The 18468-nt window shown below is 31.5% G+C and overlaps 4 protein-coding genes across 4 annotated transcripts; 3 read left to right on the top strand and 1 right to left on the bottom strand.

The window, feature by feature from the left end:
- The first annotated feature begins 1978 nt into the window (after positions 1–1978).
- BX663DRAFT_496742 (uncharacterized protein) lies at positions 1979–10391 on the top strand. The gene is made up of 6 exons (XM_051525813.1): positions 1979–2984; positions 3047–3117; positions 3186–3248; positions 3308–4980; positions 5046–5741; positions 5832–10391. Exons 1-6 carry the CDS (start codon positions 2123–2125, stop codon positions 10177–10179), a joined length of 7713 nt encoding a protein of 2570 aa, XP_051386504.1. The 5' UTR covers positions 1979–2122; the 3' UTR covers positions 10180–10391.
- Positions 10392–10728: 337 nt separating this feature from the next.
- BX663DRAFT_496740 (tropomyosin) lies at positions 10729–11491 on the top strand. Its single transcript, XM_051525812.1, has 3 exons — positions 10729–10772; positions 10835–11139; positions 11301–11491. The coding sequence occupies exons 1-3, from the start codon at positions 10755–10757 to the stop codon at positions 11461–11463; spliced, it is 486 nt and encodes a 161-aa protein (XP_051386503.1). The 5' UTR covers positions 10729–10754; the 3' UTR covers positions 11464–11491.
- A 2163-nt stretch (positions 11492–13654) lies between these two features.
- Positions 13655–14793, bottom strand: BX663DRAFT_195714 (60S ribosomal protein L37a). The gene is made up of 3 exons (XM_051521723.1): positions 14294–14793; positions 14019–14230; positions 13655–13942 (listed from the first exon to the last, which is right to left on the bottom strand). The coding sequence occupies exons 1-3, from the start codon at positions 14294–14296 to the stop codon at positions 13879–13881; spliced, it is 279 nt and encodes a 92-aa protein (XP_051386502.1). The 5' UTR covers positions 14297–14793; the 3' UTR covers positions 13655–13878.
- A 1055-nt stretch (positions 14794–15848) lies between these two features.
- On the top strand, positions 15849–17854 carry BX663DRAFT_496739 (WD40-repeat-containing domain protein). Its single transcript, XM_051525811.1, has 7 exons — positions 15849–16180; positions 16264–16334; positions 16408–16449; positions 16510–16642; positions 16717–16931; positions 16995–17338; positions 17407–17854. The coding sequence occupies exons 1-7, from the start codon at positions 15916–15918 to the stop codon at positions 17825–17827; spliced, it is 1491 nt and encodes a 496-aa protein (XP_051386501.1). The 5' UTR covers positions 15849–15915; the 3' UTR covers positions 17828–17854.
- Positions 17855–18468: the final 614 nt, after the last annotated feature.

Raw genomic sequence — 18468 nt, 5'->3', positions numbered from 1 at the left:
AATAGTAGTCACTCGTGTAACATTTCATTATGAAAAGATATAAAAAGGCACATATATTTAATTTCCCCTTTTTTTTCTCTTCCTTTTTTTTTTTTTTTTTTTTTTTTAAATCAACCAATCAGCCGTAGCCGTGGAGCCCGCCTTGTTCACCACGTTAAATATTCGAACACGGAGGCAATATGGGGAGCCTGTTTTAAGCCGGGCTATGAACAGCACTGTAAATAGCCCCGTCTGTATAGTGCCTCCGATGGCTGATGGAAGGTAGTACAGAATCATAGAATAGTGATTTCATGTTTATTGATAATAAGAGTAGTTTGAAAAGAAAAAAAAACATTAACCACAAACAATGTTAGTTCGGCATATAAAAAAGTGTTAGACTTCTAAAGATTATTTCGTAAAATAGTCCTTCTTATTACAATAGAACGTTCAAGAGGTTAAAACGATATATGCACTATAAATAATACTCTTATTTATAACAATAGATATTTAGTGTCTGCTTATTGTCATTGTAATTAAAACCACCGAATATGCTTAAAGTTGATGGTTCACATATAAATGGTATCCTTGTTCTTTATCATTAGAAAAAGATCTTTTGAGCTGATTTATAATGGTATATTTCTTCATTAAATAAGCGGATCATAAAAGTTTTTTTTTTCCCCCTGAAATTCTCATAAACCTATTTTAACAAATATTAACATTTTATTATATATAACATAACCTATATTATTCAGTCGTGAATAACATTTTTTTTTCTGAACACACTTAATCACAGATACTTTATAATTTAGAATACTTGACTATTGTTCGTTCTTATTTTAGTAAGAGCAATTGCTTCAGATCTTCTTTGATTCAGTACGAATAACGCGGAAGTTAACCACAATTCAATTATTTGTTTTCATTTATGTATATTCTTCTTCTTTAATGGATAAACATAAGTATTTGAATTCATGCTAGGGATATTTGACTAGACGGCACATATTAGAAGTTTCTTGACATTTTTTGTTTTACCCCTTATTAATTTATATACTAGCCTATAATATGAATGTATGAACAAAAAAAAAAAAAAAAGCAATGTAATAATGGAATAATTTTAATACATAATATGGGATAACTAAATAAAAGAGCTTTAATAACTTGACTGTGGGATTATCGATATAAAAACAACCAGACTGATATTATATATGTGAGAACTTAAAAAAAAAAAGAGGGAGAGCATACAATTGTTAAAAAAAAAACCTCTCTCTAAGATGAAATAGTATATGTTTATAGTATGGAGAACTTTTTATCGTATTGCTTTTCTATAGTTTATTCTATTATTTGCGTTTTTATCTCAATCAGTAAGATATATACAAAAAAAAAATAAATAAATTCTATGTATCTGAATACATATACATTGCAACCTTTAATTATGTCAGAAGTACAAAAACTGTATAATTCTTACTTAGCGGCTACTAATTTATGACATTTCATTTTTAGAAGAAGATATGATGCTACCCCTATAATACAATAGGTTGTTATATAGTGGCGCATCAGAGGAATATAAATGTAACTAATTATTTAAATTATACAATATTGAATTTTTAATAAAGAATTGACTTGAAAGAAATTGGTTAACCCGAAATGAATGTATTTTTTTTTTTTATTAATACATATAAATATTCATAAAAATAAAGAGAAATTTATAGATTCGTTATTTAATATATTATTAATACTAGCTGTAAATGCTTACTCACCATTCTTTGACCAAAATCAGCTACTTGTCTAAGCGCGACTACTCATTTACTACGATTATACATGTGTATATGCCAATATTAATTTAATTTATGAACAAAATTTTACTCTACTCCAAATACAATAATAGTAATAAAATGTTTAAATATTTTTTTAACAGTTTTTATTGGTCTAAAAAAATATAATTTTTAGTGCTTCAAATAGAAATAGATAATATTAAAAATTCATTTTGCCTTGAATCTTGTCAGTTTAATAAGTTGATTATACATATACCATTTAAGCTATTACTTGATACGCCTCTTTAGTTACAATAATATCCTATTTCCTTTCTCTATTTATATTTATATATTTATAGTATATATTTATATATTTGTAGTTAAACATTCAACACATGTCAGAAAACAATGAAGCTTCATCTCAAAAGCATGAGCAACAGCATAATAATCTCCGTAACGTTTTAATTGAAAAACAATTAAAAAAGAACTATGCATTATCAGGTTGGGAAAAAGTCCGTAATAATATAAATGAAATAAATGAAAATAGTGTTTTTATTACTTCACCTGTTTCCTCACTTAACTCTTCACCTGCATCATCTCGTTCTAATACACCTAAACTTCATCATCAAACACATAACAAAAAGAATCTTAACCCTTTTTCTCGATCATCTACATTGGACAACTTTATTCTTAATAGTAGTGAAAATAGACCAACAATGGCAAATACTACTCTTGCAGCAGCTCAGGCAGCTGGTATGACTAATTTCACACATAACTTTCGGCCTGCCCGTCATTACAACGGTGCTATCTATGCTACTTCTACCGCAGTGCAACAAGATATTTATCGTTTAGAACGTGATTTAGATAAAATCCTAATACAGTCTCTTACACGTTCACAGTATGCAAGCTTTGCCGAATCTGCCTCTCTACTAACTACTTCCACTACTTCCACCACAATAACAGAGAATAATAATACAATTATTTCACCTACTACCTTTGCTAAAAAGGCAATGTTTCAAAAACAATCTATTGCTGATCTATTTCATTCAACTGCACCTTTTGGATCCAGTAATAATGATATAGATACTAATACGCCTATTAATGAAGATAGTAAGCGTATAAATGTAACAAGAATATCAACAATTATGTCAACCATTATGGATACTCTTAAAAAACATAAAGCAGCTACTCGACTACCTTTAGCACGTGAAATCTTAGCATTATTAGCAGCTCCATTTGATAGATGTCCTTTATTAAGTAATATATCTTATAGTCTTACATAGTGCATTGTATTTCTGATCTGATTTATTATTATATAGCAATTGATTGTGAACAAGCCCTAGATATCTTTGAATATATCCAAAGAAAATTTGTACAAATAGATGCTACAGTAATGTTTATACAAATAAACAAACTTTTTTTTTTTTTTTTTTTGGTTACTAATTTTATTTAATTCAGGAACAATTTGAACGATTGATGTTTTGTTGCCGTTTATTAGCTTCGGGAGACTTAACATTAAAGGTAATATAATGTTCATTTACTAAATTATATTTAAATCTCATAATTGATTTTATATATAGAAACGTGTATTAAATATAATAAACAATATGCTTATCCCTTGCAAGCACAATACCACATTTTTACCATCCACTCCCCAATCTTACCATTCACTCGTTTATACCCTCACGAATGCTTTAACTCAATTGAATATCCAAAAAAAAACTATGAATCATGAAATTGAAGAAACTGTGACTAACGATCTAGATATGGATGAAAATCATATTCGGTCTGGCATCATTGATATTCTTGACAGATTAGCGAATGGAAGACTTATACCACTCATAGGAGATGCATGGTCAACATATTATAAGATTGACACAATCTCAACTACACCTGTCTCGGTTGCAAAATTCTGTGTTGTAGAGGGCCTTTGTAAATGTTTGATGGTAGGTATTTGTAGTCAAAATGATCCCTACCAGGGGTTGCATGAGCCTACAGTCGCACGACTTTTTGAAAGAGCCCGTGATATTCTTATCTTACAAGATCTTCTCGAACGTTACTGGATTGAGCCAGAGCTTGAAGTCTATCCTGCTTACTTTAAAATTATCTTTTTATTTACAGAACTAGCATGTGAAACGTTTTTAGCAGCCAATATTGAAGACCTCAAGATTCAGACATCAACTGTCTCATTACTCTTACCAGTAATTGTAGATAAACTATCACCCGCTAAATTACAAAATTATTTAACAGAGAAAGAAAAAGATAAGACTCAAAATAGGATAACATCGAATGTCATTGTCATGCTTCTTGCACTTTTATCAATATGTAGCCTTGAGAACCGTCCACTAAGGCCCTCCTCGCCACAGCCTGTATATTCTCTAGACAATCTTTCTTCGCTAAGTTTGAGCCCCCGTCTCTCTGTGTCTGATTTTACTTACGATAATACCAATCAATCACCACTTAACGATGGTCCAAGTAGTATAAATATGAACTTTGACCACGATGCTACAATACAATCTATACTTTTGAAACTTAAAGGCTATATTGAAGAGTTTTGGAAATCGGGCTATAAAGAATTTATCATAAGTGGTATAGAGTCAATGCATCAGGATGCTACAGGCGAACGTGTTGCATGCACCTATCAAAATCTTGTCTTTCATATCGATCCTACCATCGGAGAAGAGATTGTCAAAAGGACATTATCAAGTCTTTTTGCGCGACTTGTTGACACTTTTCCGCCCGCATTACCTGCCATCTGTCATATGCTGCATGAGCTCTCTAAACGGTACAAGACATTATTTTATAAGCATGTTGTATCATGCGTGGCGACAGATGATGAGATGAAGGTCAGTGAGTATATGAAGCTCATTACATGTCTTCGACGTTATCTTTCTGGAGTACAATTTTGGATGCAAGATGCAGAAATGATCAATGTTTTACTACTAAGTAATATAGGTAAATCCAAAAGGAAGCAACATCAAAATGAGTCTGTATTGTCATCGCAACAGTGTCAAGCAAATAACGGCGTCTCCGAAATACAATGGGGGACCACTACTTTAGGCCAATGTACAATTGCTACAGAGTTTATGTGGGCAATAAAAGAGCTACGAGCCAAGCAAAAGGATCCCTACCGTAATATGGAAGAAGATGAGATTGCAAAAAAGTTTCTAATTGATCTAGAAAGACGGTTAGCAGTCTTTTTAGCTGCCAAGGAAAAAACTGCGCTAATGCCAATGCCGATGAGAGTTATTTTGTGTAATATTTTTATGGATATCCGATTTTTTGTAATACTACGCATCGTCCTGGTTGGTTAACAAGTGTAATCGAATGGGCTGTTCAACCTATAGCTTCACCATGTGTGCATACCTTTCAGTGTGATTCACCGTCCATTTGTCCAAATGAATCTCCGCCTATCTATCATCCTTCCTCAAATAATAGACTTCCTGTCTTACATACAAACGATTTTACAGACATAGTAGTCATGTTTGAAAGAATACAGAATGTATACTTAAATGTCATTCAGTTAGTGGAATTTGAAACAAATCACACAAATGATTCATGCAGGGAGTCCCTTTGGAAGCCGAATATTACTTTACAAGATAATATTATTGATACGCAATCAGTCAAAGTACCTCATCATAAGCGACATCAAGTCATTCAAGCTATGTATCCTACTAGTAATGCTGCTATTATGGCACTGGACTTAAATCCACCAAAATCCAATCATGATGATGCGACAACGGATGAAGGCCCTGCACTCAAACTGGCCAAATATCGATTTGAGAATATGGAAAAAATTAATCAGGATGCCTTTGGATCTGTCTTCTCTCTGCTGGCTGCTGTCTTTACAACTCTCTCCTCACAAGAGTTTGGACGACTTGTTCAGCCTCTTTGGGAGCAGTTTATGGATGATCGGAAACCAAAATCGTTTATTCCTGCTGTATTTTTATTAATGGAATGTGGTGAAAAAATACCCAAGACAATGATTGAAGTTTGCACATATGATTTTTATAGGTTAGAAGGAAAAAAAAAATATAAATAAATAAATAAATTAAAGGTTTTAATACTAATACGAATACTAACATATATTATTATTATATATAGCGGTGATCCTTTACGTCGTTTATCTGTGATTCAAAAACATGCATCCATGTTTGCTTTTCGGTTTAATGTCCTTAGTCAAGAATATATTCCTATTTCATCTCGACGAAGACCCTTTCGTGGTGATGGTGGTGCTTTCTCTACGCCCTTTGTACCTACTGATCTCGGTAGTAATCAATTTACCCTAGATGAGCCTCGTTGGATGGCCAAGTTAAAGAATGCAAGTAATTTTCCAATTGAATTGAAACGACAGATTCAAGAACTTGGCTGGGATGATGAAGACAATGGCGAAGAACATGAAGCGCTTAAAAAAGTTTTAACACCTCTTGCACTCTTACCTTCCCTTTTTTTGGAAGAAGAAGAAGAACGTATGAACGAAGATGACACTATAAATCCTGCTGTCTCAATCAATGGCAAAAAAATTAATATTAGCAAGATTATTACTCGTCGTAAACGAGCAACAACAATTCATGCATTAACAATTGCCTTTTTGAGTATGGTTGATTTATTAACCGATGATTACGGTGGTGCTTCAAATGCTCTTCGTGAATTACTCGAGTATTTTTTACGTGATGCTCCTGCTCTCTTTCTCCGCGCCTTTTTGAATGATTTGGGTAAATTCAATTTGGAACGACACAAAGATATGTTAACCCGTGTGAGACTTATGACTAGTATGCAGCATAAGCTTCCACCGGGATTTACACATATCTTGTTTAATTACTTGGCTGGTATGTGCAAATGGCTTGTGCGTGAAAATAAGAAAAGGGAAGGACTAGCTTTGATGACTCTGATGCACCCTATTCTTGCTGAATTAACGTTATCTACTAATGATTTATCTATTCGTGATTTAAGAAAGAACAAAATTGAACATCTTTTGATCAGCACAGGCCGATTTTGGTTTACTCATGAACAGCCTGCTGAACTATTTCCACGCAATGTTTCTAGTGAAAAGACTCCCTTTATTGTCCTTGATATTCCAGAAGATATCTTTTCCGTAGCTATGTTACGTATCAGTCATATCCAGTTCTTAACGAATTATTTAATAAGGTATCCAAGAGAAGTATATGCAGTTAAGAAAACGCTGCAAGACTATGAGTCCACACCTAATCCGGGTAAGAAAGCCAAGGTGACTACTAAATGGATAGCAGAGGAATCATGCTACCCTAATCTTGCTCGCCGTAGACGATATGGCAGAAACACATACATCTATGATGGCGAAGGGGATATGATAAAAGACAGTTTTATGCCGGAATGTATGGCAGAAGAAGACGAGATCCTTAAAACAGCTAGTAGACAGCCTACTCAGCAGCATTTGGACATTGATCTTCTCTCTTCTTTACGTGCTCGAATTTGGCTACGATTTGTTGATTGCTTACTTAATGGCCTTAATAAGAATTATAATGACCGTGATGAGTTAGAACGAATCCTTCAGGGTATAAATTTAATCATCATTGAACATACTCGCGATTTTGGCATTATTGGACAGGCTTTAATTCTTTATACACGTGTTGTTACACGTTTCAAGCGATTATTTATCTCTAATCGAGGCTATACAGCTTTCTTGCCTGCTTTATTCAAGGTATTTTGTGAAGTGGAATGCTTTCCTCAAGTAAGATCTGCAATTATCTTTGCTTGGTGTAGATTTTATGCAGTCCATGAAGAGTCATTTGTTTTTCAGATGCTTGGTACACTAGTACCTTTAATATTGAATGCATACACCAAATCAAGTGAATTAGGATCTTGGATGATTGACAATTTGTTTATCTTAATGCAGGCAATGCATAATCCTCCACGCTTGGGGGCCACCTCAGATGTATTGGGATTGCAATTACAAGTTGAGTTAGATGATCATGAACGAAGTATCCAAGAACGTATTGATGCTGTAAGCGATCCAATGACGATGTCATTATCTACAGCTATTTTTAAACCTCTTGCTAGGAGCGTAACAACACCTATATCCTCTTTAGATCTTAATAACTATAATAATAAATCCTTTGAGCTTCAAGATTTTATCAAGCTGTTTTTGACGATTATTGCCTATGACCCTGGATCTCTTCGAGCTGAACAATTTGTCAAGATCTTCCGTCACTTGATTCCTCGATTTCATAAGTTATCAATTGTAAAAGATTTGATGGATGAAGGTGTCAGTGCGCTAGTCGATGTATTTACTAAATTTAGCAAACATGCTAAAGTTGCCGCCAATACTGGACAACCTATAAATGGTGGCGGGTATCAAGGTGTTTCAACTGGTATAGATCATGATACTCGTATCCCTGGCAACAATAATTCACGTACTGAATCAGCACAGCATGCTTATGGTAAACAATGGCAGCAAAACGATAAACTCACTGTGCGAATAGAATTTATATCACTTGTGCATGAGTACTTGAAAAATGGAGGTACACTATCTGAAGTATCCCATGAAAAGATGGCAATGATTATTCGTAGTGTCATGCGTGATTATGGTAACATGAAGGGGTATATCTTTAAAACGGATTGGATTAAAGGCTATCTAATTGACTGTCTACATTCAATGGCTGATATTCGTAATTATACAAAATCTTTTAAAAAACTACTAAATCAGATTTTTTCTCAATATCGTTCGCAATGGAAGACGATAGAGGCTTCTGATCTGTATGATGGATTAGCGGTTGTCCTTGAGCAGGGACAAGGGAAACCAATGAATATGCATGACATTGCTAGTGTGATGAATGAGAAGTTTGTCATATTTGGTTTAAATATCGCCACTCGTACTAATTGGGATGGTGACATGAAGGGTTACAACAAATTTTGTAATTCATTAGCGCGTTTGATTATTGCTATCATGGAGAATTCCACACAGGATGTTCTAGGAAATATTGAACAATTGACAGCTACACCGGAATTAATTGCACATATACTTATACCTATATGTTTACAATATAATTTACAATGGAATTATAGTAGTAATATATCAATGTCAGGTCGGTTTAGACCAGATCCTACAAGTAACTGGACTCGTCTTCTAAATTATATTTCACGTGCCTGTAGTCAAGCATCACTATTGAAAAGCAAGAATTCTGGGTTTTCTCTTTCTAATCTGACATCAACGATGGGACAGACCATGCCGCAGGATGCAATCGATGCTAATGAATTTCTAGATATTAAAGATAGCAAACAAACACCTCAATCGGTTGCCCTTTTATTTTCCCTTAGTTTTGTAGCTATGAAAATTATTTTAGTAAGAGGTCATAGTTCATTTAACAAAGTAAAAGGGGCATGGGCTCAAGTAGCATTTTTTATTAAAAGTGCCCTCGTATTTGGACAAACATTAAAGTTCCTCAAACCAAAATCAGGTCGTTCTTCACCTAATATTCCAGCAACTCCAGTGACGACTGGATTATCACCAGGAGGGACTGGTAATGGTAATGGAGGAGTATCAGCGAGTATGTCTACTTGGGCCCAACATCTGTCACCGGAAGGTCGAACTACTTTTTCATTTACAGCTCCTTTAGGAGTTAGTAATATTTATGATTTTACTACATGGCGATTTCTAGAATTTGTCGTTTGCTATAGATGCCCATTATTTGTAATGTTGAAAGATTTTATTCAACAAAAATTATTGACTATGGGAGGAAATGTTAATAATAGGTCATCCTTTTATACCCCAAGCCCTAGTCCTCATGTTAGCATGAATTTTGGTGGAACCATCGAAACAGGTGGCAGTCTGAACAATTCACCACGAGAAACTAATAATATGAGTAATGCGCCTAATCGATGGAAGAGTTGGGGAGGAAGCTCATTATCATCTCCAAGACAGCCTTCTTCCTCTTTTGGTATTATACCTCAGTTAAATATACAAGACATAGATGCAGAAAATAACAATACTACATCATTACCCAATGGATCATTAACGTCTGGATTAGGTCTCCATATTCCCGGTAAAGCAAGTATTAGTAGTTCTACAAATGCGTCTTCATTACATACAGCACCTATACCTAATTTATCTTCGCCATATAGCAATATAGTATATGAGTCTTCAGATGCAGAAAGTAGTGTTCCACCAACAAGCCCCTACTCCCCCTCATCAGCTAAACCGAATAAAAATCGGACCTCCTCTACAAATTCTGTTCCAGGACAAGCTATATTTGATGTGGGTGGGGATGAATATCCAGCATCCACTACATTACACATACTCCATGCTGAATCGATTACATCTATTATTCATGTTCAGATTGCTATGGGATTTAAGCCAGCTTTGCCTTGGATAGCAGCCAAAAGTCACCAGATAAAGCCATGGAAACAAAAAGAAACAGTTGCCAAATTAGCTAATGAGTGGCAGCTCTTACTTCAACTTTATGCAGAAAGTTAATAATATTATGTTGAACAAAATAACTAAATGAATAGAATACATAGATGCATCTGTATATTTTTTACTCCAATAATTACATTATAGTATCTATTTAAACATATTTACTCAGCAATTGAAATATCTTTGTATGTATGTTTATTTATTTTCTTTTTTTTTTAATACTGGTTACAATATATGCATATAATAAAACGAAGCCATTCTTTGGTAACGAATAATATATTATTTTGTACGTAAGATTTTCTTAGTTTTTTTTTTATTTTTATTTTCTTTTTTTTCTTTTTTATTTTTTTTTTTTGTAAAGTATATAATAGAAAAAAAATATCTTATTATAAAGTATAAAATAATATAATCACCAAATTTTAAATACTGATATATAACACGTTTTATATATGCATTCATTTTAGTCTAATATATTATAAATGTATGAAAAAAAAAAAAAAAAAAGTGATACGTCATCTGTCATTATTTCTCAGATAATAAGATTTATAAATTACCCAGTTTTCTTTAATCTTCTTTTTTTTTTTTTTTTTTTTTTTTTTTTTTTTTAGAAAAAAACAAAAGAAACACATTACAATATGGATAAGATTCGCGAGGTACACAGAAATATGTTACACTAACTATGTAATAAAAAGCTTATTTCGTGTCTTTTCTGTAGAAAATTAATAGTATTCGTGCTGAAGCTGATGCTGCCAATGCCAAGGTCGAGGAATTAGAAGCCAAACTTAAGGAAATTTCATTAGAACATACTCAACAAGAACGCGAAATTGTTTCTTTGAATCATAAAAATAAGCAACTTGAAGATGAATTAGAAGTTGCTAATGATACCATTAAAGAATTAAAGGGTAATGAGGCTGAAGAAAATGACTATAAGAAGGAATATGAAAACGCTATGCGTAAGATTGCCATCCTTGAACAAGAATTAGAAGACTCTGATAAGTCACTTAAGGAAACTACTAATAAGTAAGTTTTTTTTTTTTCTTTTTCTTTTATTTTTTTTTTTTTTTTTGTCAATTAGCAGCTCTATTTAGATGTATACTTTTTTTATTTATTTATTTATTTTATTTATTTATTTTTATTTTTATTTATTTTTTTTTATTTTTTTATTTTTTTATTTTTGGTAGTTTCCGTGAAGCTGATGTGAAGGTTGAGCAACTTGAAAAGAAGGTTGAACAATTAACAAACCAACTTGCTACAGAAGAAAAGAAGAATGAAGAGCTTGAGGAAAAGAATAGGGAATTAGCTGAACAATTAGAAGAAATTAATAAGCAATTAGATGACATGTAAAAAAAAAAAAAAAAAAAAAAAAAAAAAATTACATATATATGTGCACTCGTACTTTGAGAGGAATGAACTTTCAATTTAATATATGTATCTCTAAATACATATAAACGATTCATGTTGTTTGTGATGAATAAATAAATAAATAATATTTTTGACAAATTTGTACGTACCATGTCCTTATATTGTAATACACACTTTGAATGCAAATATACGATTATTTCACCTGTCAAACACGAATATAAATAGCTGATTAATGTAAAGCAAAAATATGTCCAAGTAATATTTTTATTTATAATAAATTAACTTTAAGAGATCCAAATGGGCACAAGGTAGAGGATATAATCGATTTACTTAGTACAGTTTGTCAATGGAAAAAAAAAAGAGGGCTGCTAAAAATGCTCCTTTAGGATTGATAGTAAAAAGAAAAGAAAAAAATAAAGTAGTAGAAGAGGAAATCTTCAGTCGAGGAACCTTTGCTGAAGACATATTGGCAATGAAGGTGTAATCTTCTAGTAGAAGAAGTAACTGAGCTCTTAAAGGGTTTTATGTATAATAGACTGATGAATAAATTAACAAAGCATATTAAAATATGTATGTAGTTTAGTATTTCAATTTTTTCTATAACAAATTATACTATAAATGCTACACAAAGTTATAATCTAATAATACTTCCGTTTAGATCTATTAGGTAATCATACGCGAATGTCGTTTTCTTTAAATAATATTGAAGTTCATCATTGCTCGTTGTACAAATACATGCAGATTGTGATATACAGGAACAATTACTATAGGAGCAGTTTATATAACTTGATCAAGCTTTGTGTAAACATTTTTAATTAATAAGAACAAATACTTTATATGTATATATCTTATGATATAGTGTATTAAGGGCTAAGCTTTAATTCGTATTTTTAATACTTCTATAACAACTCGTTGAAGTGTATCTTTAACACTAATATTTGAAGAGATATATTTTGATTTGATAATAAAATGCAGAGATATTTTTCAAGTAATTTGAACAATCCTGTTGAATAGTCAATACCTGATTAATAGTTAATAATCTCTTTATAGGGGAGGTATAACTGATAATACACTGATTAGGTCGTTTTGATGATTTATTTGACTGAAGTGTTAATAAGTTGATAATAGAAGCCTATTCTCAATACATTGATAGGCTAGTGCATTTTCTTTATTGTCTTTGTCATTTATGATTAAAAACAAGCTGTAATAACAGAATGATATTTATATATATTATTCTCATCTTGTTGTGTGCATTGTTGTGTTTATTTTCATATTTTAGTAGAAGCCCTTTATTTTATTAAGACTAACTATTATGAATTTCATTGAATTCAATCCTGTAACAAATTCTTTTACAAGCTAATATGATGTGTTTAAATAAATAACTATATACCGTGCCTTAGCCCCATTACATTTTGTATAGATATATATCCATTTTGAATATCCTACTCTCTATACATACAATATACATATAGTAACACAGTATTTATCTATAAAATAATAGCTAAACTTGAAGATGCAGAAGAAAGTGCATTCAGCATGCATAAATCGTACGAACGGTATAAAAATCCGCCATATTTATCATTTACCTCTGCACAAAGGATATTAGATCAGACTAAATGAATAGGCTACTATTACAGGTATCATAAGCAGTTATAGTGTTGATGAAGAAAGAAGAAAAAAAAAAAAAAGGTAAAGATAAGATGAATTAATAAGACTATTTCAGTATGCGTATAAATAAAAATATGAATTCGTTTGATTACAAAAAAAGTAGAATACTCCATTTTGTATAAATTCTATAGTTCTGCTGTAACTAAGATAGGTGACTTTAACTGAATAGAAGATGCTGTTGAACTTTATCAATATTTCAAGTAAAAAGTCTATTTAACAAAACTAAACTAATACTAGCAGAGTAGTCTATAAGAGATAGATGTGTTGTAATTTTATTTATAAAAACTTGCTTCATAGAAAATTGCCAATCGAAGTTTCATTTTTTTTTTTTTATAGCTATAGTATTGAAGTACTCTTTTATCAACAAAATCCTTGGTTCACCTACACCTTTCAATTTTTATGTTATATAGGCTCTATATTTGACCGCCTATATGCATACAAATAAATAGGTATACATATTTGCGGCAAGTGATTTTTGTTTTTTTATGTAACAATTAAATTTTATAAAAATGACATGTCAAACTTTTAAAAGCGACTTTGAGATAGAAGCAGCACTGTAGTTCCTAATACATTCAATCTTACTTAAATTGTGTTGAGTTTCTGATTCTTTTCGACTAGTCACAATACAAAACATAGGAAATGAGTTAATCTTTTTTAGGGTAGTTACTAAATTATTTTATTTAGATGTAAATGATTTAGAAATGAAGAAAATCCTGGGTCAAAAATAACTTAGATTTCAGCCAATTCACGAAGACGACGAACAGTGGAACGAACGGTAGCAGCAGCGGTTGTGCTATAAAAAAAATAGTATTAAAAAGAAAAAAAAAAGTGAATAAATTATAATTAAGAAGTGCACATGAATAACTTACGAAACAGTATAAGCACCACCAGCCATGATCTTCTTACAACCCTTACATTTCCAGATACCAACAGCAGAACGCTTAACAGCATCCTTACCGCAGAAGGTACATGTGTAGGTAGAGTGTTGGGTGATTTCCATCTTCTTTACGGTCTTTCTGAGAGAGGCACCATAACGGGTACCATATTTACCGGTGATTCCGACCTTCTTAGTTCTCTTGACCTAATCAAACATCTTTTTTTAATTTATGAATGGATGGATGGATACTTTTAATATCGTATATACCATTTTTGATAAAGTACCAAAGAGGAGGAAGTCTGTGATTCACTGGCATTTGCTTACTTTACCTCTTGCTTGACTTGAAAGTTTTCCCGGATTTTTTTTTTAGGATCCTGATTTTTTTTTTAAAATTTTAATTTTAGAGTATATTAGGATGTCCGGTCCGGACTTTCTTTATTATAATAATAATTTTTAAAAACCTCAATTGCGCATGAATATTGTACACATCAGAGTTGCTCAAGTTGGATCATCAATAAAATAAAGAAAGGTCTCTCTAGGAATTAAGGAGAAAACAGCAAAGAAAAAGGCGTAGTGAGTAAAGGAAAAGAAGGAGATTTTTATCCTAATTGTAACAGCAGTGGATATAGATTTTTATGATAAAAGACGTAATCAAGTTTATGAAAGATGATACAAATAATTAGCCAAAAAGAGTTATTAACATAAATAGATAGATAGATAGTTTGTGTGTTGCTAGAGCTTGATAATAATATTCTGGATAAAAATAAGATTATTAGTAGTACTTGAAAATTTCTTTATATACACTATTAGGCAACATAAACCTAGTTTACATGCAAGAATATCAATTTTCTCGTTAGGGAATAAAACCGTGTTCGTGTTCGAGACAACGATATGATGATATAACTACTGAAATCGATAAAATGTAGGAAGACGATCGTGTTCACTGATTATTTATTGTGAAACCTGAAAAATGGAGGTTTTTTTTATTTGAAAGCGTTTATATCATGTTGCTATATTATTATTAAGCAAGAACACTATGTATATTTGTAATAACTTGAATGAAAAGAGTTTTGTTGCCTGAGCAGTACATCTACATTTCAATTGATTCCCAAAGAACTCTTGTGTAATTCAAAGGATATGATCTTTATAATCTCTCAAATTTCTTTGGTTTCCAGGATTCATTTACGCTTGCTTATAATAAACATTCATTCTCTTCTTTTGACAGACTAACTCCTATAATCTAAGCTACTTGGATAGGTGTTACTATAGAAGACTATCTTGGTCAGGATCCAATCATTTAGATTCATTCAGGAACCACTGTCTATTGCCACATACTCTTTGTTTATCAATGACCTACATTAAGCATAGTTATGACCTTTAGCCTGGAATCCTGATTAGCTTTGCCCGGCAGTCTTCCTGTACCGTGTCTTCATCATCTATATGATACTTCTACCTGTGAATACTCTATCAAGTATCTTTATATCCACAGTCAACTCCAAATGCTATAAATGATTACTGGATCTACTTTCTTTATTTGTCCTCATAATAGACTAGTATACTCATACTATCCTTGATTTCTTCTTTTATCTTGCTCTCTTTTTTCTTTTTTTTTTCTTTTCTTTTCTTCCTCTTGACTCCTAAGAGGTTATTATTATCTTCTCCTTTTTTGGAGCTAGTTAGAACAGCATCATTGATCATTCTTATTTATATTATATTTTTAAAGTTTAAAAGCCCGCAATCAAGGAGAAGAAGAAGGAAAAAAAAAAGAGGCAAGCAATGACTGCTAATTCTGTGGCTTCCGCCTTGTTTTTCTAAATTAAAAAAAATAAAAGGAAAAAAAAATAGCATTTGCAAGTGTTATTTATTTTATTTAATTATACATATTTATAATGGCTGTGGATCCCTTTTTTGCCAGTACGCGCAAACGTAAGCGTTCTAATAACAAAGCTACAAAAAAAGGTTCCGTCAAACCTCAACCCAAAAATACCAAGCCAGATAGTGATATTGAAGACAATGAGGAAGATAATTTTGATACTGATTTATCTGCTGAGAGCGAAGTAGAATCCTCAGAAGAGGAAATTGAAGAAACAGCTGCAGAAAAACGTGTTCGTCTTGCTAAAGCCTATTTAGGTTCTATTGAAAAATCATTAGAGGGTACATAAAAATGATATATACATATTTATATTCAAGTACATGTTATATATAATCTTAAACTCACATATTATTTTGTAAAACAGATGACATTACTGCGTTTGATGCTGCTGATTTGGATCGAGATCTGATTGCTGAACGTTTAAAAAAAGATGATGTATGCACATTATTTGTCTTCATTATTCAAAGAATAGTTATAAGATATTAAACTATATTTATTTTTCTTTTAGGATGAGAATGAAGGTAGACTTCATCTACGAATTGCAGATACAGTAGGTTTTATTGTCATATACGCTATTTAATACTCTGATCTTAATGCATTCAATAAATAGTTTAAATTAGATGATGTCGAAAATATAAAAATGAATACAATGCGTGGTCATCAGCTTCCAGTTACAGCAGTTGCATTATCTGAGGATGGTGCCATTTTATATTCAGCCTCAAAAGATGGATCTATTGTGAAATGTAAAGATGAAGTTTTTTTTTGAGGAGATGTACTTTAAATTAACATATACTTGCACCTTTTTTTTTTCCATTAGGGGATGCAAAGACTTTTAAAAAATTACATACCTTTTTAGGAGGTAGAAAAGGGGTTAAAAACTTTGATGGACATACACAAGCCATTTTATGTCTTGCAATAAGTTATGACGGACAATATCTTGCAAGTGGTGGACAAGATAAGGTTATTAATATCTGGTCAGTTAAAGAAAATAAGCATATTGTCAAATTTACTCAGCATAGAGATACAGTATCTGTAAGTCACTTTTTCATAAATTTTGTTATCATTAAACTCAATTCTTTTTTTTTTTCGTATTAGGGTCTTGCTTTTCGTAAAGGATCAAATCAGTTATATTCTGCATCACATGATAGAACAATTAAACTATGGAATATTGATGAAAGAGCTTATATTGAAACTTTATTTGGTCATCAAGATCAAATTACAGATATTGATACCCTTGGTCGTGAACGTTGTGTATCCACGGGTGGTAGAGATAAAACAGCGAGATGGTGGAAAATTCCTGAAGAATCGCAACTAATATATAGAGGCAGTGTCTCTACAAAGAATTCAGATGGAAGTAATCGACCTTTATATGTAGAAGGTTCATTAGACTGTATAGCACAAATTGACGAAAGTATGTTCATTACAGGTGGTGACAGTGGGTAAAGTATCATTGTAAATTATTAAATAATCTTTGTATTCTTGTTTATTTACATATACATATGTATAGTGTTATTTCTTTATGGGACATTAATCGTAAAAAGCCTGTTTTCTCTCAGTCAATTGCTCATGGATTGAATATATACGCAAGTGAATCAGAAGGAGATATTAAGACACCTTACTGGATTACAGCATTAGCTAGTCTAAAATACTCCGATTTATTTGTTTCAGGTTCATGGGATGGCTATGTACGTATATGGAAATTAGCATCAGATAATAAGAGCTTTAGTCAAATAGGGCAGATTCCTGTGCAGGGTGTAATTAATAGTATTCAAATCAAAACTTCATTTCCTTCTAAACGTACTTTACTTGTGCTTGGTATTGGACAAGAATTAAAATTAGGTCGTTGGCTTCGATTAAAGAACGGTGTAAAGAACTGTACAAAAGTTATTGAATTAGAGACAAAACCAAATGAACTAAGAATTATATAAAATAAAGAAAATAGTATATGTATATTATGTAATAGATATAAATATTTTTATATGTTTTCATCATACTAGCATCATATAAATTATAAATATATTATGCTATAGTATATAATAACCATTATTGTTGAGTAAATAATTCTTATTTCGCGTTTTTTTTTTTTTTTTTTTTTTTTTTACAATTACTGGCTATTTCTCATTATAACATTCTACACGAGTAATTCAAATTACAACAATATGTCACATGGCATTTTTATTAAAATGATATATGCGTGTTACAAAAAAAAGACCATTCTATCGCGTTTTTGTAGTTTTTATTTTTACAACGTGCATAAGCTTTGTCATACCAATAAGAAGAAAAGGCTGATGATAAGAAAAAAAAAGGGTTAAATATAGAGCTATATTTTTATTTATAATAATAATAATAATAATTGCTTATTTAAAAGAAATAAATACACATGATTTGTAGCTCAAATATTTCTTTTCATCTTTCATTTAAAACTCCGGGATCAGTGAATTTTAATCTTTATTCGTCAAGGAGTCCAAAAAAAAGTTCCATAATATATGAGTTTGTTTAGGTTTTACCTTTTTTTTTATTAAGTTAATGAAAAAAAACAAAAAAAAAGGAATCAACTATATTAGTATTG

Source organism: Cokeromyces recurvatus (genome assembly GCF_025118155.1).
Source record: "Cokeromyces recurvatus strain NRRL 2243 chromosome Unknown BX663scaffold_3, whole genome shotgun sequence".
NCBI classification, from domain to species: Eukaryota; Fungi; Mucoromycota; class Mucoromycetes; order Mucorales; family Mucoraceae; genus Cokeromyces; species Cokeromyces recurvatus.
This window is presented reverse-complemented; position numbering and strand designations above follow the sequence as displayed.

What these genes read in the sequence shown, in the direction of transcription:
- BX663DRAFT_195714 (XM_051521723.1), bottom strand. An exon ending in GGTGGTGCTTATACTGTTTC is followed by an intron (nt 13,943 to 14,018) that starts GTAAGTTATTCA and finishes TTTTTTTTATAG; the next exon opens with CACAACCGCTGCTGCTACCG.
- BX663DRAFT_496740 (XM_051525812.1), top strand. An exon ending in CTTAAGGAAACTACTAATAA is followed by an intron (nt 11,140 to 11,300) that starts GTAAGTTTTTTT and finishes TATTTTTGGTAG; the next exon opens with TTTCCGTGAAGCTGATGTGA.
- BX663DRAFT_496742 (XM_051525813.1), top strand. Translation starts at nt 2,123, where the DNA reads ATGTCAGAAAACAATGAAGCTTCATCTCAAAAGCATGAGCAACAGCAT. An exon ending in TGATAGATGTCCTTTATTAA is followed by an intron (nt 2,985 to 3,046) that starts GTAATATATCTT and finishes ATTATTATATAG; the next exon opens with CAATTGATTGTGAACAAGCC. An exon ending in TGCACATATGATTTTTATAG is followed by an intron (nt 5,742 to 5,831) that starts GTTAGAAGGAAA and finishes TATTATATATAG; the next exon opens with CGGTGATCCTTTACGTCGTT.
- BX663DRAFT_496739 (XM_051525811.1), top strand. Translation starts at nt 15,916, where the DNA reads ATGGCTGTGGATCCCTTTTTTGCCAGTACGCGCAAACGTAAGCGTTCT. An exon ending in AGATGGATCTATTGTGAAAT is followed by an intron (nt 16,643 to 16,716) that starts GTAAAGATGAAG and finishes TTTTTCCATTAG; the next exon opens with GGGATGCAAAGACTTTTAAA. An exon ending in ATTACAGGTGGTGACAGTGG is followed by an intron (nt 17,339 to 17,406) that starts GTAAAGTATCAT and finishes ACATATGTATAG; the next exon opens with TGTTATTTCTTTATGGGACA.